We start from the raw sequence: 26,255 nt of genomic DNA, 5'->3' as shown, positions 1-26,255 counted from the left end.
AAAGAGTCAGCAAAAATATATCATGATTTCCAGTAACATGGACTTTATTTTCATTCACTGTCACTTTGTTTATAAACGTGCAGCAGTAAGGCTGTGCTTCTTTAAGAACAGGGACCTTACATGGCTGATTCTAATGGGATCCGATCATTCCTGAGGGCAGTTCTGTGCTCAGCCCAGGTTCTCAGACACTACATGGGGGTGGTACACACAGGAAATACAGGTAGAGGACCATTCATATCTACAATTCTCTCTGCTTCTTTGGAATTTTTAAATTTACTATGCGTACTTTACATTTAAAACTAATAAGCTGTAGGCTGTCTTGATTTTCCTAACATTCTCAAAACTTTGCAAAAGTAAGACTGAAGTCCTCTGCAGTAATTGTCTACAGTTTTGAGCCTCTAGTTTACCACATAGAATGGGGAGCCCCTCCACCCATCGACAGCTTTCCTGCTGGAGTTGCTGCTGCTGCTGCTGCTGCTGCTGCTGCTGACTGACTTTTCATGGGACTTACTGTTTGTAAGTTCTCTACAGAAATACAGGCCTTACCTGCACCAGGGTCTCTACTTATTTCTTTCCCTTAGATTGAACCACTCACAGGCACCAAATTCTGAAGATGGTATTTGATGATTATGACAACCTTTGAATTGAACCCAGAAGTAGAGTAATCAGAACAAGGGAAATTATGAAAAAGAACTTCAGAGAAACCCTAATGTTATATAGTGTTTTAATGTTTCCAGTAGTTTTCATTTGCCCCCACCCTAGACAAATTTATTAGTTTAAAAGAAACCTTCCAGGGCAGGCAAGCTGTATTTGCCTTTATATTTAGGAAGGTCCTTGTAACAAGACTCCAGACCTTAGCAGGTCCCAAGACCTTAGCACAACTGACTCCATGGCAGAAGTGTCATTCAGGCTGTAAAACTCAGCACACAGCACCACCTACCAAAATATAAACAAAGACCTAATCCATCAAAGTCCATAGTTCTGGGAAAATTTCTAAATGTACTAACCTTGCTTTTTGGCTTCTGTAGTTCTGCTTCTAGCTAACTGTTCTTGTTAACTGAAGTATGTCAACCCAGGACAAGGTTTTTGTGTTTAAAGCTCACCCTGAGAAAGCCGGGCTACACTGTGATCCTAGCATTAGTGCAGTTGGTCCCTGGCTGGCTACTAAAGACTTCCCACTGGGTTACATCTATGTCTGCGCAGTCTTCTCTGGCGGATACAGCCCACACCAATAACCAGGCACAGAACTGCCTTTATTTGGAGTGGTAGCAATATAATTTGAACCAGAAGATACTAAATTAGACTTCGGCGTTATGTTCCACTGGCTAATTCTAACCAAGATCTCCACTGGGTTATCGCTCCTTTACTTTATAAGACAGCAGTTTCATAGCCTTCACTCTAATGTGTAAGATCCTTTATGCTCAAGAACAAACCACTCAGAAAAGTAAAAAGTTTAAAACCTTTCAAGATATGCTTGTCTTTAAAGTAGAACAAAGGAAACTGCTTTAAAATTGTTCATGATTTATAATTTCAAGCTTATTACAGTATATACAAAAATGTATGATTTTTCAAACCTAGACAGGTAAATATTGTTCATTTGATTTTGAGTTGTTTTCTTTTTATAATGCTGGAGATCCAAGGCCTTGTGCATGTCACACAAGCACTCAACATTGAGCTTAAAGTGTCCTTTTCTCCCTCATGGTTCTAAGTATATGTGTGTGTGTGTGTGTGTGTGTGTGTGTGTGTGTGTGTGTGTGTGTCTGTGTGTGTAAGAAAAAAGAATATGCACAATTGCAGGTGCCCAAAGAGGCCTGAACCCTGCACTCTGGTTGTCTGAAAAAGGTTGTCTGCAAGGTTGGTAACAGCTGAACCATCTCTGTAGCCCCAGCATGCATTCTCCCTCTCTCTTCCCTCCCCTTTCCTCTCCTTTTCTCCCTCTCCTCTCCTCTATCCTTTCCTCTGTCCTCTCTCCCTGCCCTTGCCCTCCCCTCCTTGTATCCCTTCTTCCTTCTTCTGGCAAAGTTTGCTTCAGACTCTTGATTCTGCTAGGCCCTCTGGAGCAGTCACCCCACACTCACCCACAAAACATCTTACATATTGTTTTAGAAGACTCTGTCGCCTGGCCCTGTGCAGGTTATAGGCACATGGTACTCCCCCCTTCAGTCTCCACTGGGATCCAGGCCACAGCTGAGAAGACACAGGACCAGGGACAGGAATACAGGGAATAGCACAGAAAGGTTTACTGAAAGTGTTTCATAAACCAGCAAAAAAAAAAAAAAAAAAAAAAAAAAGACAGAAAGAAAAAGAAATTAATGTATTTGGAGAGGATTTCTTTTTCTGACAAAAGGACAGAAATACCCAGGCATCTTTGTGACAAAAAAGACAGAAAGAAAAAGAAATTAATGTATTTAGAGAGGATTTCTTTTTCTGACAAAAGGACAGAAATACCCAGTTTCCTTTGTTCTACTTTAAAGACAAGCATATCTTGAAAGGTTTTAATACCCAGCTTACATTAGCCCCCTATGGAAGACACCCATGGAAACACCTCCTACAGAAGACTCATAGTGAGCTATGAATTTGCCATTTGAAAACACAGCCCTTTATTCCCAGCTGTCTAGGCAGAGGCAGGCTGATTCAGAATCTAAGCCCAGGCTGGTCTACAGAGCAAATTTCAGGACAGCCAGAGAAACTCTGTCTGAAAAAAAATTAAAAGAAAGAAAAATAACACAGCCCAACTTTTATACTAGCTTCTTTTCCTATGGTTACCATTTACTCAGGATTGTATAAAGACCCCTTAAAAATCCTGGGAAAATGGAAGCCATTCAGTTGACACCACAAGAAACAGTAATATAAACTAAAGAAATTAGTGTGAAGGGATTTTACAATGAAGAACCAGAAAGGGTCGATCAAAGCAAATATGATTGTAGACAAACCTGATATTCACTTCCACTAAGCATATAATCTCAATTATTTTACTTAATTTTTTCCTTCATTAAAATATCCAGGTGGAGAAAAGCTCTCCATGATTACAAACAGTAGCCATTTGAGAGGCTGAGCTTGGCATTTACTTTTGTAAATGAAGGCAAGCAGCCTTCGTTTTTGTCCTGATCTACAAGGAGATTCAGAAGTAATCAGATCAAATTTGACGTTACCATGGTAGCTGTCATTGTGGGTTTTCAGAGGGAGCTCCTTCCCGTTAGTGTGTGCCTATATATCGATGTTAATACCTCTGGTCAGAGTACCCAGGACCCAAGCAGGCAGGAGGAAACTCAGGGTAGTAGAACCTACAGTTTGAAGAGTTCTGTGGGATTGTGAACCAATAAGAAAGGAGGAAGACTTCCACAGACTTCCTGAGTGAGGGCTGGGAAAATGGCTCGGTGTCAGAGAGCTTGCCTCACATTTACAAGGCCCTACATTGAATTCCCAGTATCTCACAGAGAATTTAGTATGTCCCACCATGAACAAGCAAGGTAGATATTAAAGGCAAACTTTTAATATCTAGTCCTTGGGACCAGAGACAGTAACCTGCTTGTTTTGGGTTTGGTTGTTGTTGTTGTTTGAGACACAGTATCACTATGTAGCCCTGGCTATCCTGAAACTCACTATGTAAACCAGGCTGGCTTTGAACTCCCATAGACAGACCTGCCTCTGCCTCCTGAGTGCTGGGATTAAAGGTGTGTGCCACCACACTTGGCCTCTGCTTTAGTTCTCTAAGTTCTTTTAAATATTTTACCTATTATTCCCCCTCCCCTCAATGCACACATCCCAAGTGGACAGCTGGGTGGGCTTTCACAGAATACAGAACATGCCATTCAAGTCAAGAGGCAGGCTCAGCAGCTCACCTAACTCCTCTGCTCGCCCCACTGCTACCCTCGCATACTGTGGTATTCTGGAACAGGGGAGGTTGTCCTTGTTGAGGCTTCTGTTTTTCCTTCTAAGTGGATTATATTTTAAGAGAAGCATTCGGTCCATAACAAAGGAGCCGAAGGTAGAGGGGCCACATACCTACCCAATTGCATACCCGAGTGGCTCCCTCAACAGTTATGCACTTGTCATAACTCATACCTTCCTCCTACCCCCTGCTAAGCTCTGATATGTAGCCCGGGCCAGCCTTGAACTTGTGATCTCCAGCCTCCTGAGGCTGAGCCACCATGCTCAGCTCACAGACCATCCTTATTACCTGATGTCTACACTTTATATGAGGTTTTACTATCTAAGTTTTACATTCTAAGGGGTCAAACAACTGTAAATACAAGTTTTCAATATTACAGCGTCATGGAGAATAGTCTCACAGGCCTAAATAAAAATCCTCAGTGCTCTGACGAGTCACCCATCTGTGCTAACTCCCATCAATCACCTGTTTGTTCTTAATTAGTGTTTCCATAGTTCCCCCCAGAATGTCAGGTAGTTAAAACCATGTAGCACACAGTATAATTGTCATGGGACTTATTTCCATATATATACCGATTACATGAACATCGCCCATGGTACTTCACGTACCAGTCAGCAGTCAACTGCCCCACTGTGTCGTTAGAGCAGCTTTCCACAGTAAAGGATTCCTTCCGTTAGGCCTCACACTCAGCAGCGGCGTCGCTGCAGTTCTGCTCCCTGCATGCCTGGTAGTGTGTGTGGCAGAGCAGATGGGAACCATGAAGCAGCACACTCCCTTCTCCCTCAGCATCATTGGCTGGTGGGTGAAACTGCCATCTTTGAGCAGGCACTCTGCTAGAAACATGTTTTCCTTGGTGTTTATAAACCCTGCTTTTAGTCTGTCTGCTTTTGTCTATCGCTATCAGCATGTCATCTGTGTGTCCTACCAGAGTTGGGAAGTTACGTTCACATGGTTCAAACACACCATCGCCACCCCACTCTGGAGACTGGCGCTCTGCGGATGCACTACTCGTTGGCATGAGGGTGGGCCCGTTGTTCTCTAGGCCTGGCAGTCTTCCTGGGGCCCCCTAGGCAAAGGGAGTTTCGTTCCCTGTTTATCAGACCCTCCTATTTTCATGTTTCTTGATTTGTGCCCTTATTTGAATGGAGTACTTCTCTCTGGTAAAGCAGATGGGAATCAGAATATTTAAGAATTTGGTCTGGAAAGCTGGCTTGGCAGTTAAGAGCACTTGCTGCTTGTGCTGCTGAGTTTATGTCAGCTTGACACAAGCTGTACACAGGTTTCCCGTAAGGTCAGGCTCCAGGAAGCCTGTAGGGGATTTTCTTATTAGTGATTGATGGAAGAAACCCAGCCCACTGAGGGTGGTGTCACCCCTGGGCTGGTGGTTCTGGGCTCTTTATAAAGCAGCCTGAGTGAGCCATAGAGAACAAGCCAGTAGGCAGCCCCCTCCATGGCCTCTGCATCAGCTCCTGTCTCCAGGTTCCTTCCCTGTTTGAGCTCCTGTCTGACTTCCTGCAGTAATGAACAGAGATGTGGAAGTGTGAGCCAAATAAACCCTTTCCTCTCCAAGCTGCTCTCTGTCATGGTGTTTAATCATAGCAATAGTAACCCTAACTAGGTAACGGCTCTTCCAGAAGATCAGGGTTCTAGTCCTGGTATCCACATGGAGGCTCACAGCCATCTCTATCCCAGTTCCAGGGGATCCAATGCACTGTTCTGGCCTCTGAGGGCACTGCATATGTGTGGTGCATGGACACAGATGCAATCCAAACACCCATACACACGAAATGATAAGTAAATATTAATTTCAGTTTTTAAAAAAACTGACATCTTTTTTGTGCCTGTGCACTGGTTTTATTAAAACCCCCTCCCAACCTTATTCTTTTTAAAAGTTCTTGTTTTTCATTTGGGCTGGTCTTTCATGCAAGGGGCTTCTTCAAATAATATGTACATTGTCAAGTATTAACCTACATTTGAAAGTCAGTGACAGAAATCTAGTGAAATCCCTGATAGTGTAGATAGCTTCACTGTAAGAGGTTAAAAGTCATACTCCCCACCACAGTGCCCCAAACCTCACCTTTAGAGATCCCTTCTCTTAGACTAGCTGGTTCCAACTCCAGGCTAATCAGCTTTGAATTATGGTGTTAAGTACCTAAGGTAGTAGACAACTTACAAAGAGAAACTATTTTGTAAGTTGTAAATAATTCTGGCTCAGTTTTGGAGGTCCCCAAATGACCTAGCTGGCCCCTTTGCATTGAGAGAGGAGCATTTTGCAAGTAAAACCACTTACTTCGTTGCCAGGGTTTAAATAAGGGAAGATGTAGAGTTCCGTTTAACCCTTCAGGAGCTGCCCCCATTGACTTAAAGACCTTCTACCAGGCTCCACCTTTTTAAGGTTCAACCAACTGCCAAAAGCACTGCCGTGGCAACCAAGCCTTTCATATGGGGTTTTGGGGGGAACAAAGAGAAGCTCTTTCATGTAGACACGTAAGTGTAGTAGAGTCCCTGCAAAATGGCAGGGATATGTTCTGAAAAGCGGATGGAGAGGTGCTTTAGTCGTGTACATCACAGAGGCCACTTACACAGACTAAGGCAGCTAGATGTCATTAGGCAGCACTACCTTGGTTGGCTGTTTGGTTGGGTTTTTATTTCTCTGAGGCAGGATCTCGCTTGCCTCGGACTCTTTGTAGCTTAAGCTGGCAGCAAACTCATGATCTTCCTGCCTCTACCTCCCGAGTACTGGAATTGCAGCTGGACAGCCCCGTGCAATGCAGTCTTAGGAGACCACTGCTGTGTGTGTGCCGTGTTGCTAACAAGACACTGCACACACATACACAGTAAAGTAAGTGCATATTCCTTTCAAACCCCTCATTGCCTCTCAACTCTTTGACCATTCCTTCTTCAAAGGTCTTTCTCCCGCTTGTCCCCTACTAGTCAGCTATCATTACAAGGAGTACCTGAGGCAGTCAGCTAAAAAGAGAAAAGACAAACTTCAGGAGTCAGTTTTGTGTGCTCTGGTGCATGACTCACTGTTGCCTTGGAGCCTGTGGGGAGTATCATGGCAGGGAGCAAACTTCACAGCCAGAGTCCATTGTATCTTAAAGATACCCCCAAAGATTCTGTGCAACAAGCCTTCACCAGATAGGCCTCTGGGGAGCCCCTTAGGATCTGAAGTACAGCACACATTCTCATTGTCACAACCACTCCTGGCACCCTGATATTAGATCCCTTTTAATTTTAATGTGTAGATCCTAAGTCCCCAACTGTGTTGTTTTTAGGTAATTTCCTGTAAGACCCAGGTTCTAAAAACTATTTAACCTGGTCCAGTGTACCAGTTTAGAAACCTTACCATATTTTATTTTTTTAAATGTTTATGGATGTTTGCCTGCATGTATACCTGTGCACCACATTCATGCCTGGTGCCTGTGGATGTCAGATCCCTTGAGACTGGAGTTACAGAAGTTTGTGAGCCATGTGGATGCTGGGAATCAGACCCACCCAGGTCCTCTGCAAGAGCGGCAGTGCCCCTAACCACTGAACCACCTCTCCATTCCCAACTTTACCATGTTTCTAGATGTGCCTTACCCTTTTAACCTTCCCTCCTACCATACCTGACATAATAATGCTCCCTTTGTTTCTACCTTCAATATTTCATCCTTCTTCCCTATTACACTTCCTGGCCAACTCCCTGTCCTGCTTAGTGCCCGAACTGCCCATTCAGTGCCTGCACATGAACTGCAAAAGAATGTATGACTGACTGACTATTCTCACTGTAATTTCTTGACCCTTTACCGAAGGCTTTAGTTGTGTCTGAAAAGCTCATTTTGTCTCTCTTCTTCACTCAGACATGCCTGCTTCTCCTTTATGACTTAGTTAATGCGGCGTTACCCACAAGAGGCCAAATGGCTACAAAGAAATGAACCCCAGAAAAGCTCTAACTCAATGCAAATCCATCATCAAATAATTGGGTGTTTTGGGTCAAGATGGGGAAACTCTTCTTCATCCAGGCACTTTCTTGTGGCTTGAAGTAATCTGGATAACTGAAGCAGAGCTGCTATATCCTAGGTCCAGGTGACAGAAAGAGGAAACAAGTGGAGGAAGAACCCTGCTCAAGTGAAGGGCCCTACCTGGCATGGCAGGCACAGTTCTTGTTCATTTTCTACTGGAAATAATACATGGGCGCACTGACCAAAGAGGCTGAGAAAAGCAGTCTGTGTTCAGGGACGTGAACTGTGACAAACAATTAGCAAGATGACCTTGTTCCTTGCTCTGCTGAAAAAGAACACTCTGTTCCTGATCTATCAATCCACCCTCTTATTTCAACATGTCCCGAGTGTGTGCACACAGCAAGGACTCTGTCTCTCTAGGCAATGCCCAGTCAGAAGGCAAGAGTCTATAAAGCTCTCAGCAAGAATATGGCTGGTGTGGTGATGGAGGCAACCAATCATAAACCACAAACAAGTTTTTTTTTTTTTCTCCCCCACATGCTTTCAGCCTCCACAATGTGTGGGTCTGACCCACACTCCCTAGGCCCAGCTTTGATGAGATTGCAGTCCCTGCTCTGGTGCCTTACCCAGGTTCTGCTGCTGCTATTGCTGCTGTTGCTCCTCCTCCTCGTTTACTTTCCTCATCTACATCCAAACTCTGAAGGGGGCAGCACCTCCCATAACTTCTTTGAAGCAGCTGTTGTTAATGGGAGCATTTCTAAAAACTTGCTGCTAACTTGGATGTGGCCTTACTTGGGGTAGCAAGACTCTAAGGATGATGTAACTGAGTCTGCCTCCTTCTTTCACAGTAATAGCCTGTGAGGCTGAGGAGTTTCTATTTTCTTTTGTGAGTGTGTGTGTGTGTGGGGGGGGGGGGTAGGTGTCCATGCATTGGTGTTCATGTACATGCAGGTGGATGTATATGCATGTATGTATGGAGGCTACAGGGACAACTTTGGTTATCATTGAGTGCTGTCTTTGTGGGGAAACAGGGGTACAGGCTGGCTAGCAAGACCCAGGGATCCACCTGACACTGCCTGCTAATCTTTGGGACAACAAATGCATGCTACCATGCTGGGAGTTCTTACATTCATTCTTTTGGAACTTCTCTAACTTCTAACTGCCCTCAATCCTTCAAATCTAAACTGTATCTTTTCTGAAAAAGTAGCTGCCTCCTTTCTCTTCTGAGTATTCATTTTCCCAGTCTCAAGCCCCCATTTTGTTTCTTCCTAACTCTAATTAATTGAGTTGTCAAATCCTGTAGAATGTACTGCCACATCGTTTCTCAATCATTTCAAATTCTTCCTGAACTCCTTCATCTCAGTCTTACCCCAGATCAATCTTCTGTGTAAGCCCTGGCATTGGACTCACTTTTTGGATCAGCTTCCCAAGTGTTGGGGTCATAGGTGTGTATCATCACAACTCAGTAGCTCTTCTAATCTCGTTATTACCTGGTTTACACGGGGCTGTCAGTTTTCCATCTCCTAACATCTGCATTCCTTCAGACAGTACTTACAAAGCAAAAGCCGCCTTGTCTTCCTCCGAACTTCTAAACCCTAAAACAAACAAACAAACAAAAAACTACCTTACACTTGGAACTTGCTTCCCATTTTCAGTTGTCTCTGCCACTTGTCAGCATGCCCCAACCTCTAGCATCTTCACTCATTGTGGAATGCAGCGTCCAATAGCCTCCATCTAAGGGCCCTGAGGTCTCCCCGCAAAACCCCACCTCTTCCCAGGTCAATGCCAAATGCCTCTTCCCTCGCGCTGCCCCACAGATGCACGCAGTCCTTGGATCCTGTGTAGCGCTGTTTGTTCCACAAGGCCCTATGGTGGTTTGGCGTTTACTATAATTCTGTCTTTGCCTCTCTCTCTCTCTCTCCTCTCTCCCCTCTCTCTCTCTCTCTGCTATAATTCTGTCTTTGCTTCTCTCCTCTCTCTCTGTGCGTGCGAGGATAACTTCAAGTCCCTTCGGTCTCCCTGCAGCATCTTGCCGGCTGCTGTGACTCCTGTGGGACAGCGGAACAGCTCCGCCGTTAGCTGGAGGGTTTGGGTAAGCCGCTTAACTTTGCTTGCAAAACTAAACCAAGCCCCTACCGCCGTCGGGGGCGGCAGAACTGAGCAGTCCTGTTTTCCCGAGGGAATCCGAGGCCGTCTGGCTGTTTGCATCTCGGCTTGCGGCACCGCCCTCCCTCACCGACTGGAGGTCCTCCTCCGCCCCCTGGCCTCCCGAGAGCCCGGCGATCCCGCCGCGCCGCGCGGCCGGCGGCCTAAGCCTCCGTCCCGGAAGGCCTCCCACCTTCCCGGCGCGGCGACCCCGAGGACCGCGGAGCCGCCGCCTACGCGAGCCGTTTGGACCCTGCGCGGCCCCCGTAGCGCCGCTCCTCCAGCAGGTGGTTCTGGTCCTCCGCGGTCCGTCACCCGCGGACCTCTCCTCAGAGCCGGCGTCCGCCGCGCGGCGCCGCGCCGCACCGCGCCCCCTCGGGAGAGAAGCCCGCGCGCCGCTGCGGGCGCCAGGCCTGCGGGTCCGCTCCGCTCCGCTCCGCCGGCCGCGCGACCGCCGCCCGGCCGCGGGCCCGTTACTGCGGACGCCCTGCGCCCCGCGCCCAACGCCCGGGGCCAGCGCGGGAGCGGCGGGGGAGAGGACAGCGGCCGCGCCGCGGCGAGGCCCGGTGAGTCCGCGGAGCCCCGCAGCTCGCGGCTGAGGCGACGCGGCCGAGTGAGGCCTGAGGCGGGGGGTGGGGGGGCGGACCGGGCCGGGCGGCGGGAAGGGCCAGAGGGCCGCGGAGGCTGCGGCGTGGGGCCGGGCGGGGGGGTGCGGGCCGCAGGCCTGGCCCGCCGGGGGTGACAGGTGCGGCCGGCCCGCCGCCCCGGGAGGCTGCCCACCTGACGCGGGTGTTGCTCGCAGGCTCGGACGCCGCGTCTCGGCTGCAGCGGGGGCTCGCCCAGCCCGCGCTCTTTCTCCGGGTACTTCGCGAACAAGTTTTGGAGCACCCGGAACCGCTCGTGCGTGAGATTTGCCTTTGGTTCCCGGAGGAGGGAGAGTGAGGGACCGCACACCGCCCTCCCGGCAGCCAGAGGTAGACGAGCACGGTTCGCAGGCAAGCCTCGAACGGCCACGCGTGGTGGTGGGGTCGCCCGCGTCAGGCTGATGGTAGATACCGAGCGGTTAGGACAAAAGTTTATTCCATTGTCCGCCCCGCCCCCTCCCCGTGCCATCTTCCTCGGTTGATGTCGGTGGAGAGTTCTAGCCAAAGACGAAAGGCTTTTTCAAGTAGCCCTGAAAACGCACCGCTCTGCACCCTCGCCTGTTTCTGGGAACGTATCCAGGATGAAGTTAAGCTGTAGCTCCAAAGATACTCGAGAAACTACCTAAAAACCGTAATACTATATTGAGAGTCCTTCTAGAAACCTAGGGCTTCCCTACGCTAGTTTATGCCACTAAAATTGGTAAGTAGTCAAAGCCTGTTTAGTGAGGGTATCGTCAAAGATCAAAGGAAACGTGTAATAAGCCTAACCTAGGGGCTTGTAGCTCACACTATGGAGCAAGAACCTACACGTGGATCAGCGGGATGTTGCCTGCAAGTGAAAATCCTTGAGCTTCATTAGTACATGTTTGGGGTTTTTTTTTTGTTTGTTTGTTTGTGTGTTCGCTTGCTTGCTTTTTAACGGTCTCAACCCACAGAAATTAGGAAGGGAAGGTTAGAGAAGGGAAGCTGTGCTTAACTAGTGTGTGTTTGGGGTGTGTCTGAGTGTGTGTGTGATTTGGGGTGTAGCTTTAAGCTTATGCCATTTGCAGTAAGTGTGTTGGGAGCAAAGTTTCGGAATGCACTTGGTCCTTAGATCCTTGTGAACCTTAGCTTTTAGGAAGTCAAAATGACAGGCACAGAGATTAGTGATACTGAATGTCACTTCATTTTAGCCTCACTTTGTGATGGGGGTAGTGCTTGGCATCATATCCAGGACCTTTTCTAGTCTAAGTCATCTAAGTTTGTTGTTTTTAATGTTGGATTTCACCAAGGCCTCTCCGGCTGGTTGTAGTGGTGGATGCCTGTATTTCAGGACTCAAGAGTCTGGGACAGCAGGATCGACAGTTTGATCCCAGTCTAGGCTACACAGTGAGACCCTGCAAATGGCCACATTTAGCTAACTTGGCCTTTACTTTCCGAAGTCTCTGGCGGATAGACAGCGTTGATAGGCAGTAACCACTGCTCATTTTTAAAGAGGATGAAATTGGTTGTTCTTAAGTAAAAAGTAGGTAATTGAGTTTCCCTGGACCAAGTTCTTTCCCGACTCTAGTGATGTCATAGAGGAAGGAGATCATAATAGCTGTGGCCCTTCATAGAGACCAAGAAGATAGATCATTTGTAAATCTTGCTGGTTGTAGCTTAGCCTGTTGCTTGCTAGAAACTTAGCCTGTTGCTTATCTCGCTCACACCTTCACCTTTTAAAAAGCAGCACTTTGACACAAAATCAAAAGCTTCCTGTAAAAACAAGATTCCTAGAAAGAAATTAGTTGTAGGACTAATGTGTTGTGATGGTACTCTTAATGAAGCAGTTTTGAACCGATTGTTCGCTAAGCGTGCTTTGCACCCTCGTTTGTCTAGTTCAGAAGCACGCGTTTCTTTGCACACACAGGTGTAGCACTCTACTTGGAGAGTGTAGTTAGGCCCCAACCAGTAAGCTTCTTGGTCTTGTTGTTAATTTAATGTTATTTCTTCTTTGCTGAGAGTTCCCTACCGTGTAGCCCAGCCTAGCCTTGAACCTATGCCCTTTCATGCCTTACCCAAGCAGTTCTGAGACTGCAGGTATGCACTCTCACAACTAGCTGATAAACTTATCTGTTAATGAGTATGCCAAGTCCTAGATGTTTTTTTGGAACACAAAGAAGAGATGCATGTTGTTTAGTGTTTTGAAGTTGGGACAGTAGGGAGCTAGATACAGTGACAGCTATCGTAAGGAGTCTGCTGAGTAGCAAGTAAATGTAAGTATAGGAATATTAAAGACAGTGCACGGGTACCTAGGGCAGATCGGAGTTACTTGCAACGGGGCTAAATTTGAGGGATGGATAAATTCCAAGTGGAAGATACATTCTAGACTCCAGGAACTGCGCAAATGAAGACAGGGATGAGTGAACGGGCCACGGTGCTCAGGATACCCTGGTACTTTGTGTTCCTGAGGAACCGGAGTATGAGGAGTCACTGTAGAAATCTAACATGCCATAATAGTAAAGAAGCAGGTAGCTGGATTTTAGAGTATGGAGAATGCTGGCAATTTCGTTGCGTGTTTGATATTACTGCAGCCTCAGTGAAGGTCTTCTAATGATACGAGATGGAGCTGTAAATGATAAATTGCATGCTTTTTTTTTATTATTATAGACTTGTTTCTTCTGACTTTTCCCTGCAGCATTTAAGTTACCTTGTAAACTTCTTTTGTCATCATCAACCTTTATACTAGCCTTACCATTTTATTTTCTGGAGGAAAAGTTTCCTTTTCATTAAAGTTAGTCATCCTGGAAAGCAAAGTAGCTGTCCCATACTAAGCTACTCCCCCAGCACCAGATTAATTTTTAGTGGAAGACTCAAAGGGTGGAGAGAAAAAAAAAAATACAAAACTGTATTTAGGTTTCTTGATTTAAAACTTTACTTTGTAGTATTTACTAATATATGTGTCCATATAGTAAACACCATATTTATAAATCTACTTTAGTGGGGGCTGTTGTTCTTCCGTTTATATTGTGCGCCTTAATTATGTAAGTGTGAAGATGAACATGTGAGAACTAAGTATGCTTGAAGAGGAGCAGGAGTGAGGGAGCCATGTCACTCCCTGGAGGTGAAGATCCTCAAGCTTGGGACACAGACTAAAGGAGTGCCACACCCTGAAGGAAGCACTTTAAAACTTTGGGAGATGTAGGGTTGTTGGTTTTGGTTTTGTTTTGTTTTTTGAGACAGGAGATTTCTCTGTGTAACCCTGGCTGTCCTGGACTCCCTTTGTAGGCGTGTCTGCCTCTCCTCCCAAGTGCTAGGATTGAAGGCATGCTCTGCCACACCCAACACAGTTGTGTTTTTTAAGGCTAAAGGAGTTGGTGATTGCATGAAATGGCTGTCTCTGGAAGTTCTTGGAAAGTTGATTAGTGAGGCAAACAGGCCCTTAGAAGCATGCTCTCCTTCCCTTGCATTCTTGGGCATCTCAGAAATGAACAGCCACCATCTGACTGCCAATTCTAACTTTCTAGTTTATTTTGATGCATGGTAGGAAATGCCACACTGTATTGGGTCCATTCTGCTTTTTCGGTTGGAGGATAGATAGTAATTTTCCCTTTTCAAGTTTTGTTTTTTATAGGAGTCATTGAAAATTCAATGAGTAATCCTAAGCATTTAGCTTTTCCTTTTTATTTTTTTAAGGTCAAGGATCAAAATAGAAGAAAACAAAACAAAATATCAAGGACCATTTTATTGGATTTTAAGATTAAAAACAGGGAAGGGAATCTATACATTTTGGTAGCCACTTGGAGGAAGAGGATGGAGAAGAATCGTGTCCTGTGATTTGAGATCTGGTCCAAGAAGGCAGGCTTCTATGATTGTGCAAGCAGCTGTGGTGTATGCAAGAGTGTCTTGAGAGAAGGTGTGAGAATAACCAAAGTGTTAGGACAGGTGTGTTTAGGAATTTGGCAGGTACCTGAAGAAAAGATGGAAAATGGAAACAGGAAAAGTCATGCTTGTACAATTAGAACTTAACAGTGAAAAGCTGTTAGTAACTGCCAATGGTATCGGTAACGTATAAAATTAGATGTGATTCTTATATTAAATTCTGTTTTGTTTAAAGTTTACATGCCACGTCAGAAATCCTGATGGCTCTGCCCAAGGCATGGCACATAAATTCTCACGGCTGCTGAGGTAGAGGATGTGCTGCCTGTCTTATCTCACATGCATGCCTGTCACCTGCACTTGGGAAGCCAGCCTGCGCTTCAGAGTGACCTCAAGCTGGCCTGGCTTACTCAGTGAATCCTGGTCTTGTTTGTTTGTTTGTTTGTTTGTTTGAGACAGGGTTTCTCTGTGTAGCCCTGGCTGTCCTGGAACTCATTCTGTAGACCAGACTGGCCTTGAACTCAAAGAGATCCACCTGCCTCACTTTTTAATTAAAAGTGGGATTAAAAGTGAGTGCTACCACTACCTGGTGTGAACCCTGGTCTTAAAAAAAGAACAGGGACCACATGAGCCCTGTCATTTTATCTTTGGAAGACTGTGTCAGGAGGCAGTGTTTTATCTTTACTATACTTACTTTATTAAATATTTAACATACTTACAGTAATGTGTTATGTTATTGTTGAAGTGACTGGCACTATCCCGTCCTTTTTTGCACCCTTAATCCTGTGAGAATAAGGACTCAGCATTGCTCAGGGTTATTCCCTTTGCACTCTACCCTTTTGCAGTTGTTGTAACATTGGAGATGTTGAGATGGTACAGCCTTTTTCAGAGAACTTTGCCTTATGAATGCTTATTGTTGGTTCTTCTCTCCGTTGAAAGGTTTATTCTAATGGTCCTGTTGTTTGCCTTTCGTCATTTTCACTCATTCTGGAGGCACTTGTGTATGTCCCCTGTGTAAGGCAGTCCCAGCTGTAGTTGTGGGTCTCACATGTTTGTCCTGCCGTGCACCGAGTGTGCTCATCAGGCCTTGATGGGGCTTTGCTGACTCAAAGCTTTTTTCTTTGATTTCAAAGGTTAAAGCCTTAGTTTCTAGATAGGCAAGTGTTGGTTTGCATTTCAGAGCATGTTTTGTAGTAGAGTCATTATGCTTAGTCACATTTTAAATACTTGTGCCACATTTAACTCATACAAGACATTACAGTCAAATGCCAACATTAAAGGGCTGTGGTGCCACTAAACACAGTATACATGTACTAACCTACTAAGATTTGACAGCAGCTTGGTGAGTCAGTGCCATTGTTCCCATTTCACAGAGAAAGACGATAGTAGGTCATCTAGGGGCCACACTGAGTAGCAGATTGGACTCCCTGGCTCCTAGGCTGTGCTCCTGGGTCAGTGCCCTCTACCATTTGACATCTGCATTTCTGACATAAAGGAAAAGGCATCTTATCTCAAAACTGGAAAGAGAGCTGTAAATGTACATATGGAGCTAATTTACATTCATATTTAAAAATAATGTTATCAGGAGAAATAAAACAATGTAAGGTAACAGGACAGGCACTAAATACTGAATTTGTATAAATTCAATAATTCAAATTAGGTTGGAGTTTCTAACATTAAGTGTTTTAAACTGATGACAGAGCTCTGATTGCAGAACATGTATGCATTGTTCAAATATGCACCTTGTATGTGGATTTTTGCGCTATTAAAAGGACATGTTATTAGCTAGTAAAGGAGGGAAAGTGTCAGTATTTAGCAGTGTAAAGCTGTTGCTTAGAGTCTGCTCATAGGAGCTGGGGCTCCTCCTTCTGTGCTGTGTGTTTTGCTCCTTGGGTACCTGCAGCATGGCAACATCAGCTCTCAGTAGTTCTGCAGGCTCAGCTGAGGAACTGCAGGGATGGCAGCTGTCAGACCAGGTGCATTTCCAAGGGACAGGACACTCATCACTATGACAGGCAGCGCGCATATGAACAGCCAACTATCACCAAACACCAGGCAAGGCTCCTTTGTGTAAAGGTGACTGTCCAGAGGTGATGACTCTCCTAGGCCTTTCTTGGTCGTTCAAAGATCTGAAAGAGACTTTGTGAGGATAAACTGGAGACTGCTCTGTGCTCCAGAAAGAAAATTCTCTGAGCTTTGGAGACATTTTTTAGAATAGATATTTATAATCATTTAACTCATTCAGAGCAATTCAAGTATAAAAATTGTGGTTTTAATATCAGTTCGAGAATGGAAAGGCTATGTCTTTAAAATACGTCATGATGAAGCTGGATTATTCTGCGGTAACAGCCAGAAAATCCTAGTAGCTTAAAGTGGCACAATTGTTTTGTTCAAGGCACATGCTTAGCACAGGTTATTAAGTGTTTAAATCATTGTGGTTTCAGATTCTGTCAAACCTGGCTTGCCCCATCCCAGTGTAGCATATGCATCCAGGAATTTAGAAGAAGTGTAAAGAGAACACAGTATCCTTCAAAGCTGGTATTTCAGGCTGAAGGAGTCGTTTAGTGCTTATGGCTCAGAGGTTAAGAGCACTGGTTGGTCTTCCAAAGGTTCTGAGTTCAAATCCCAGCAACCGTATGGTGGCTACAACCATCTATAATGAATCTATAATGAGATTTGCTGCCCTCTTCTTGCTGCTGGCACACATACAGGCAGAATACTGTATACATACATATATACTTAAATAAATGAATCTTTAAAAACAACAACACTTACTGTCTCTGCAGAGGACCCAGGTTTGGTTTTCACCACCTACATGGTAGTTCTGTATAGCAATTATAGGGGATGCAATGCCCTCTTCTGCCCTCAGTGGGCTCCTGCATGCAGTGAGCACTCAAAGTCACTTATTCTTTTATTTGCATTCCATTGCAAACAAAAGATGTCTCTTGCCAAGGCTAAGAGCTTCACTGATCAAGGTGGTTTGGCATGCCTTTCCAGCAAAACACCAGCAATAAGTACCCCCTAGGTCCTATGACCTTGCAGCCATAGGCTTTTGACAAGAATGACAGGACCAGTCATGAATTCATGGTTGAGGGAATTTGAGGTCTTTATCATTTTTTTTAATTAGTTGTAAGCCTCAGTCTTTATAATCAAAGTTCAACATTAAATATAAGAATATTCTTCTATTTTTCTTTTGTTTCCTTGGAAGTCAGTGATAAACATGAAGGAAGGTCTTTGTGTATAATGAAAAGTGCTGTTCCTCCTCCTCATGGCAGACCATGGCGATTTAGGATCCTTACTGTGAGTGTATACCACAGAAGCATTTAAAAGACAGTCAAGACCTTCTAAAGTCAAATGTGGAAATGAATATTATTATTGACTGTAGTTCTGTATTGTTACCTGTGAAATAAATAAAACCCTCATTTTCTTTTGAATAACTTTGTTTACTTTGGTTAAAAATATGTTAGTGCCAATAGAATTGTGGGTACAAATCCAAACACTGCCATATGCAATGTCAGGAGGAACGTATTTTATATGTATGGCTGTTTGAGAAACTAGAAGATGTTTTCTTCAGTGTGTTTCTCATCTCCCTCTTCTCCTTGCCCACAGGAGTTACTGTTGGCACAAGCGCTTTAAACCATTGTGAACCATGGCTTCAGCAGTCCTCAGCTCTGTGCTTACAACTGCCTCTCGTTTTGCCCTGTTACAAGTGGACAGTGGCAGTGGCTCTGATTCTGAGCCTGGGAAAGGCAAAGGCCGGAATAATGGGAAGTCTCAAGCTTTGGGAAACAAATCAACTACAAATGAGAAAAAAAGAGAGAAAAGAAGAAAAAAGAAGGAACAGCAACAGAGTGAAGCAAATGAGGTAGCCACTGGAGTTGTTTGTGTGTTTCCCTAAGGCTGAGCAGGCACTGTGCCCGTCACAGCCCTGTGCCCATCACAGGAGCTCAGCTACTTGCTGAACACATAGCTGCCTGAGCAGACTGGGGCAGCGTGGTATTCATGCTCTTAGGTTAAAACAGTCTTAAAAGCGGCAGCCTGTGCTTGTTCCCCAGCTTCTCAGGAGGCTGTGCTGACAGCTTGGACAGCAAAGTGAGACTTTGGGTAGTAAACTTTTAAATAAATTTAAGAGTAACGATAATTAAAATCCATAAATAACTTTCAATTGTATAAGTTAATATAGTAGAAATATTTTAAAAGATTTTAAAATTAAAATCACTAGCATTGATACTCTAAATTTAATATATTTTGTGCTTACTTTTTAGCTCAGGAATCTTGCTTTTAAGAAAATTCCCCAGAAATCCTCCCATGCCATTTGCAACGTTCAGCATGAGCTTTCATTGCCAAACCCAGCCCAGAAGGAGTCAAAGGAAGAAAACTGGCAAGAATGGAGACAGAGAGATGAACAGGTAAGAGCTGAGTAGAGAAAACTACCCAGCTGTTTGTCAAGCACACCTGAGTGAGTGTCACCACCATTCTGAAGAGCAGCTCTGCTGAGAGGGAGTGGCTGCTGTGAATATTGTGTATGTTAGATTGGTCAGAACAAAGCAGCTGAATGTTTTCTTTGCTTGTGGATTCTGAGAATCAGACTCAGGGCCTTGGGTATGCTACCCTTGAGCTACAACTCTAGCCCTGGTGTGTATATGTGCGTGTGTGTGTTCATCTACTCTTTACAAATGAAAGAGTGGTAGGAACATAGAGAAATATGATTAACTTACTTCAGTTTTTGAAGGGCTGGAGAACTGTTACAGTGATTTAAAAAATACTTGTTCAAAAGTATTTTGAATATTTTATTTAGTAATTTATTTATTACAATGTATTATACTTTTTTATTTATTACAATTAATTCACTTTGTATCCCAGCTATGGCCCCCTCCCTCTTCTCCTCCCATGCCCCTTCCCCAGTCCTCTGATAGGGGAGGTCCTCCTCCCCTTCTTCTGACCCTGGTCTATCAGGTCTCATCAGGACTGTTTACATTGTTCAAATTTTTAAAAATCATATTTATAGGGCTACAGATGTACTGTTAAAAATATCTAGTAACAGTTTTGATTAAATATAAAGACTTTGACATAAAACTTTTTTTTAACTTGGTATAAATTGTTGATTGTAAAGGGGTGCATTTTTTCCTCTCAGCTCCAACCTCCTCTACAAATACCTGAGCCATATAATTAGACTCTTCTCTGACTAAATCATAACTTAAAGTAGCCCATTTATACTAACCCTGCTCAGGTACCATATGTCTGACCTCCGCACATCTTCCCAGATGAATCTCCCTGAGCCTGGCTCTATCCCAGAATCCTTTCTGCTTATTGGTGGTCCCATCTTCTACTCTACCTTTTCCTATAGGCCATAGTGTTTTTTTTTTATTGGCAGGTGATGACATGTTTGTTCTGTTGACCTATTTATATGGTATTTTATTCTGTATCTCTTAAGTGTTTATTAAGAGAACACACATGAGGGAAGGAAGAGTGAGAATGTGTGTATGTGCATGCATGCTATATGCATAGGAAATAAACATTGTTTATTTGCATATTTGTTAAACCATAATTTGATCCATAGAAAAACAGTCATTTTTTTTTCAAACAGATATTTGGCCCATTTCCTATCGTTCATGTGTTACCAGTTTTAAAGGAAGTAGATAAAGCTGGGTAGTTGGCACACATGTAATTCAAGTATCTAACCATTTGGCAAATTGAAACAGGAAGCTCCTGAGTTCCAGCCCAGCCTGGGAAACAGGGCAAAATCCTGTCTCAAAAGCAAGCAAACTAGTGGAGGCAGAGAGAGCTTCAGTATACTTTGCACGTAAACTGTGTTCAGTATATTTTCTTTAGACTCAGCATTATATGAGCACCATTATTGCTCAGGAGTCCTGCATTAATGCCACTGACATTTCCAGATGGTGACATGCTGCTAGGCAGTGATGAAATTTACCATTGTCTTCACCAGAGAGACTCTCTCCTAATAGCCAAAAGGTTACTGGAAACTGATGTAGGAAAACTACTCTGATTTACAGTACAACCTCTGATTACCTTTCTTTTTCTGTCATAATGATCAGGTAGTTCTGAAAAGAAAATGTATCACATGGTTCTCTGTAAGGATTTCATCTGTGGCTCAGGACTGTGAGGAATTTGTACTGGGCGTGTTGTTAAATCACACAGAAAGGCCTGGTATCTTAGTTATAGCTTTTTCTTAGAAGAAATAGTCAGTCTGTGTCAGTGTGGTCTTCAGTGTCCAATAAGATAGCTTTATTCCATAAGCTAGTGTGAGCATTACATGCAAGCATTGTTGTTCCACAATTATTCCTTTTCCACCTATCAAAATTATTGTTGTTCTGGGGCCTGGAGTGGCTAAGAGGTTAAGAGCACTAACTGTTCTTCCAAAGGTCCTGAGTTCAATTCCTGGCAACCACATGGTGGCTCAAAACCATCTATAATGAGGTCTAGTGTCCTCTTCTGGCGTGTAGGCATACATGCAGACAGAACACTACCAAATAAATAAATAAATAAATAAATAAATAAATAAATAAATCTTTTAAAAATTATTTCCGTCCTTTAAATGTCAACATAAAATTCATTTTCAGAGAATTCTCAGTATGTCCCCATTATGGTTCTTTTCTTATTTATAAAAATTTAAGTTTCGTTCATTTTTGTTTACTTGTCTACTAGTTTATATTAATAAAAAAGTAAATTTAAGGGATTGGTCCGAGTTTTGCTTGATGCTATCTTTATCTCCACTGACTTATCATGCTTTTAGGCCAATTGCCAGCACCACAGTAAAGGCAGACAGACTTTAAGCTTTTCACACTTAGTTAGACTCACATTCCAGGAAGAGCCATGTGTTTGTTTTGTTTGTTTTTTTTTGTTTGTTTTTCCACTTCAAATTATATTGCAAGTGGATCTCTATGAGTTTGAGACCAACCTAGTCTATGTAGTGAGTTCTGAGACAGCTAAGAATATGTCGTGAGACACTCTCTTAAAAACACACATATACACTTTCACTTTTCAATTGCTTTATCAGAGTGATCTACCTTAACACTTAAATTCTGTGAGTTACTGTAGAAAATTATATCTCACAAGACTTCCTAATCTGTCCTGCTGGCTGACTCATTGGAATGTGAGCCCAAATGTATGATACATTAGTAATAATCACAGATTTTCTTTCTATAATTAATTGTTAAAATAGGATTATGTGGTAATTTAACCAGGTTTGTTCAGAATAAACTTGGATTTTTTTTACTTTTTGTTAAGATCATCATATTTTAACTTAAGAGCAAAACATTTTATACCCAGCTTAGATATAGAAATTGATTATACTTTCTTTAATATGGCTAACATACATAAACAATTTTACTTTATTATTTTTTTATTACCTTTATAGTGACTTAGGTTATATTTTTAAGGCTTATTTATTGGGGCCTGGAGAGAAGGCTCAGAGGTTAAGAGCGCTGGTTGCTCTTCTGAAAGGTCCTGTTCAATTCCCAGCAACCACATGGAGGCTCACAACCTCCATGAAATGGAATCTGGTGCCCCCTTCTGGAGTTCAGATGTACATGCAGGCAGAACATTGTATACAGAATAAATATCTTTTAAAAAAGAGATTTATTTATTTATTATGTATACAGTGTTCTGCCTGCCTGTAAGACTGCATGCTAGAAAAGGGCACCAGATCTCATTATAGATGATTGTGAGCCACCATGTGATTTTTGGGAATTGAACTCAGGACCTTTGGAAGAGCAGCCAGTGCTCTTAACCTCCGAGTCTTCTCTTCAGCCCCTGATTTAGGGGTTTTTTTTTTTTTTGTTTTGTTTTGTTTTGTTTTTTTTAATGTTTCTGGGAATTTGGCCTGCATGTATGTATGTGAACCACATGTGTGTACCTGGTGCTTGTAGAAGTCAGAAGAGGGTGTTAGATCCTCTGGAACTGGAGTTACAGATGATTGGGAGCCACAGTGTAGGTGCTGGGAATTGGTCCTCTGTAAGAGCAGCAGTGCTCATAACCACAGAGTCATCTCTCTAGGCTCCAATAATTAAATTGTAAAGTGCTGTTTTCTGCTGCTAGTTAATTTGAATTCAGTTAATCTTCAATCCTTTGAGGTTATTGTAAGAAGATGAAGTTTACTGTGGACGTAGATTCTTGCATGCACTCATTTACCATTTTAATTCTCATTGTATTTTTTTGTTAGTTTAGTGGGTTTCTGCGTAAAGCTAAATTGTTTTGCTGTTTTCATCTCAGTGTAGGATTAGAGGAGTTGCTTTCAAGGGGTGACTTTAGTTAGAAAAGTTTAATGTGTAGAGTTTGATAATAACTTTCAGGATAGCGTATTACCCATTCCTTTTGACATTGATTTCTATTTTAGTCTACATATTTTCAAGCATTAGCAGCAACATAAACAACTCTTAATAACTTGGGCAAAATTTATTGAGGAGTGATTAAAATCTGAAAACTTAGACTGTAGGAAAGATGGAAACTAAAAAGTTCTGGGACACTTAGTGGCAAGAGTTGGCAGATACCACATCCAAGGGTGATTGTCAGGTGGGTGTCCCTTGACATATCTGAAGACAACACCTAGAAGAACAGAAAAGACTAGGCTCAGTTTCCCTGCTTGCTGTTGCTGGTGATTCAGCTCAGCTGTTAGTATATTGTGTTACAATGGTTGAGATGCTTGACTGTCCTGGGAAGCGAAGGCTAATATCTGAATATTTATTCAAAGTAATGAGGGATTCTAGAGAGAGAAAAATTCCAAATGTCTATATCATATGTAGACACAGATAGGTACTCAAATTAATAGTGAAAGAGAAATAAAAATTCCAAAACTAGGAATTTGTGCTTTTATTCAATACAAGGTTCCTAGGATAGCATGATTAAATAACTTTGGAGAACTGATAAATGTTCATTTAGAGCTCATTTTTTTCCCTGTTTGTGTTATTTTATATTATGGATATTTTGAGAGTATGGCATAACCAAGCTTATTGTGAGTTTTTTTTTGTTTTGTTTTGTTTTTTTTAGCTGACATCTGAAATGTTTGAAGCTGATCTTGAGAAGGCGTTGTTGCTAAGTAAATTAGAGTATGAAGAGCACAAACAGGTACTTAACATATTAATCAATTTAAGCATTTAAAAAATTTTAAGTGGTCAAAGTTCAGGCCAGTCCTTCCTGAACTTAATAAAATTGCTTCTTTTGGATTGGGATGTAATTTAATGTTAGGCCCTGGATTCATTCCCTAGCACTACAAAAAATAAAGTGTTCCCCAAAAATCTATGATAGGCTCCCTCTTCAAATTTTGAGGGAACAGAAACAAGTAAACCAAACTTTGTATGACAACTTGGAATGTTGAGTTTCTCCAACCAAGATGAAGCAAACAAAAGACATGAAATTAATTCCAGAAGATTTATTTTTATTTTAAATGAACATAGAGTGTAAGTACATTTAAGGAGCTTTAGTGCAGCTCAGTGGTCAAGTGTGTGCAGTCAGTAGCACTGCTTCCTCCCCAAGAGGAGATTCAGAAGTTTAAGTAAATCTGAGCACTGCAGTGTACAGGAATCCATTAAAGGCTCCCTGCCAGAGAGGCGCAGCCATGCAGCACATGGAGCTCACCTCCGCGTGTGTGGTGAGCACTATCTCAGGCCAGAGGTTGGAATCATTGTGCAGCTCTGACTAGGGAGTATTAAGTGAAAAGTAATATTGGCTTCCAGTTCCTGTATTTAAATTGTATGCGATTCAGCTCATGTAACATAATTCTTAGCAGTTATTGGACTTTGCTGTTGTTCACTGGATTCATCCAAGTTATAACTTAATGGTTGATCAGAATTGTCCCTCTCATGATTGAGGCCTCTTTGGTTGTGCTACAGTCCATTGGTGCCTCTGTCCCAGGAGAGGGGAAGAAAGGGATTAAGACATACAGCAGATGATTTTGCTACAAAAAAATAAAACTTGACACTTAGCATTCACATGGCAGCATACAACCACCTACAACTCACAATTCCAGGCCTCTTCTGGTTTCTGGGGCACAGCATGCACCCAAGAGTGCAGACACATTGGCAGCCAAAGTACCCTACACATGAAAATACATAATATTTTGAAAATAAAAAATGATTATAACCAAAATGGTTAGGTATCCACTTAGATAAAAGTTGAGCTATGCTGTAATTTAGCCATTTAAATGGACTTGGAGGGTATGCTTGGCAAGGTCCTCTTTTATTTCTGAATTACTGCATATGATTTTAATTTCTAGGGTATGGCCATACAGTAATGATTAACTGTTGTTGGATGTATGTCATCTGAAGCTAAAAGTATTAGCTGTTTTAGGAGTGGAGCAAACGACGGAGATGATAAAATATCATGTTCCCAGGCAGCTTTCCTGCTAAGTTCATAGGCCTAGTACCCCAAAGCATTGTTTTTGTCAGACCATAATGACTCTTAAGAGAGCAGAAGTGCTGCTGCTGCTTTTCATGTAAAGGCCAGTTTTATGTAATTGTATTAGTGTACTCATGGAGTTTACAAATCAACATTTCAATCAAATAACCATTATAGTGTATATTTGTGTGTGTGTGTGTGTGTGTGTACAACCAAGTGTGTGGGTAAGCCAGAAGTCAGCATCGGGTGTCTTCTTTAGTCTCTGTCCATCTTTTTTTTTTTTTTTTTTTTAAAGACAGGCTCTCTACTAAAGTGGGAGCTCACAGACTAAGCTAGATTGGCTGGCCACCAAGCCCAAGGGTCCTCCCCTCTACTTCCCCTGCTTATGATCACAGGCCCTCACTACTGTCCCAGTTTTTATTTTTACATGAGACTGGGGACCAAAGTCTGATCCTCAAATAACCATGCAAACTGATACAACTCTCTACTTCCCTCCCAGGATTATTCTAGCCTGGGAATTTGTATGACAAATAATGAAAGTTTGGGCTATCCATTGGCTTAGACCTAAGTGCTGGCACTCACCTGTACTTAGCAGCATGACGACTAGAGCACAGACAGCTTCTCAGTGCATGTGATGGGTTGGGATTAAATTTTTTTTTTTTTTCTTGACGTCTTACTGGATTTATTAGCTATTTGCTGAGCAGACCAGAAGAAAGTAGGCACTCTCAGGGAAAGTGTGCAAAGATACACAATAGACAATGTGTGAAAGAATATACTATACGTGAAGAACTATAATTAAGCGATCTAGGAAGGCTAGGGACCTAGAGAGATGGTATCAGAACACGTGGTAGGCTTGTCTTCTCTAAAGATACTGGGTATTTTTGACTTTTAGATTGATTTCAGGCTTTTATTTTAGAAGCTCATACTGTAAGTGTAGAAGGTGATTAGAGACTGTGTCTGCATCTAAGCAAGAACAGAGCCCTAGTAACTAGTGGAATGGCTCATTTGCATATAAGATGTGCAGGGAGAGTAGATGAGATGAGGCTTAAAATTGGTAGCCATGCATAGAGAGTTATAACCGAGCGCTTAGTAAAGGATCAAGTGGGAAGGTGGGGTTGTTGGTTGACAAATAAACACAGTATGGTAGAGTTGAGCATTGCAGCTGATGACTGTACGGAGAGAAATCTTTGGTGGTAAAGTGGAAACTTTGATATTGAAGCGCATGTAAGAAGAATGGGTATACTGAACTGGGCGTGGTGGCACACGCCTGTAATCCCAGGACTCAGGAAGGCAGAGGCAGGTGGATCTCTGTGAGTTTTAGGCCAGCCAGGTCTACAAAGTGAGTCCAGGGTAGCCCAGGCTACTCAGAGAAACTCTGTCTCAGAATAATAATAATAATAATAATAATAATAATAATAATAATAATAATAATAATAA

At 43.0% G+C, this 26,255-nt stretch overlaps 1 protein-coding gene across 6 annotated transcripts in view; it reads left to right on the top strand.

The window, feature by feature from the left end:
• The first annotated feature begins 9,752 nt into the window (after positions 1 to 9,752).
• The window catches only part of Gkap1 (G kinase anchoring protein 1), a 42,202-nt gene continuing 25,699 nt past the window's right edge, over positions 9,753 to 26,255 (top strand). Inside the window, exons 1-4 of one of the 6 annotated variants that reach the window (XM_055629301.1) lie at positions 9,753 to 9,931; positions 18,075 to 18,330; positions 18,731 to 18,874; positions 23,472 to 23,549. In XM_055629301.1, the coding sequence (XP_055485276.1) occupies positions 18,115 to 18,330; positions 18,731 to 18,874; positions 23,472 to 23,549 (438 nt within the window). In that variant the 5' untranslated portion in view covers positions 9,753 to 9,931; positions 18,075 to 18,114. Of the gene's footprint in view, positions 9,932 to 10,481; positions 10,551 to 10,882; positions 10,980 to 11,024; positions 11,329 to 18,074; positions 18,331 to 18,730; positions 18,875 to 23,471; positions 23,550 to 26,255 lie in introns of those variants that run through there. The other 5 variants (XM_055629300.1, XM_055629299.1, XM_055629298.1 and 2 more) reach the window with 5 other exon arrangements.

The sequence above is a fragment of the Psammomys obesus genome, unplaced genomic scaffold, assembly GCF_907164565.1.
Source record: "Psammomys obesus unplaced genomic scaffold, mPsaObe1.curated_primary_1811, whole genome shotgun sequence".
In the NCBI taxonomy this organism is placed as follows: domain Eukaryota; kingdom Metazoa; phylum Chordata; class Mammalia; order Rodentia; family Muridae; genus Psammomys; species Psammomys obesus.
The sequence above is the reverse complement of the archived record's forward strand: the minus strand, read 5'-3'. Positions and strand labels throughout refer to the sequence as shown.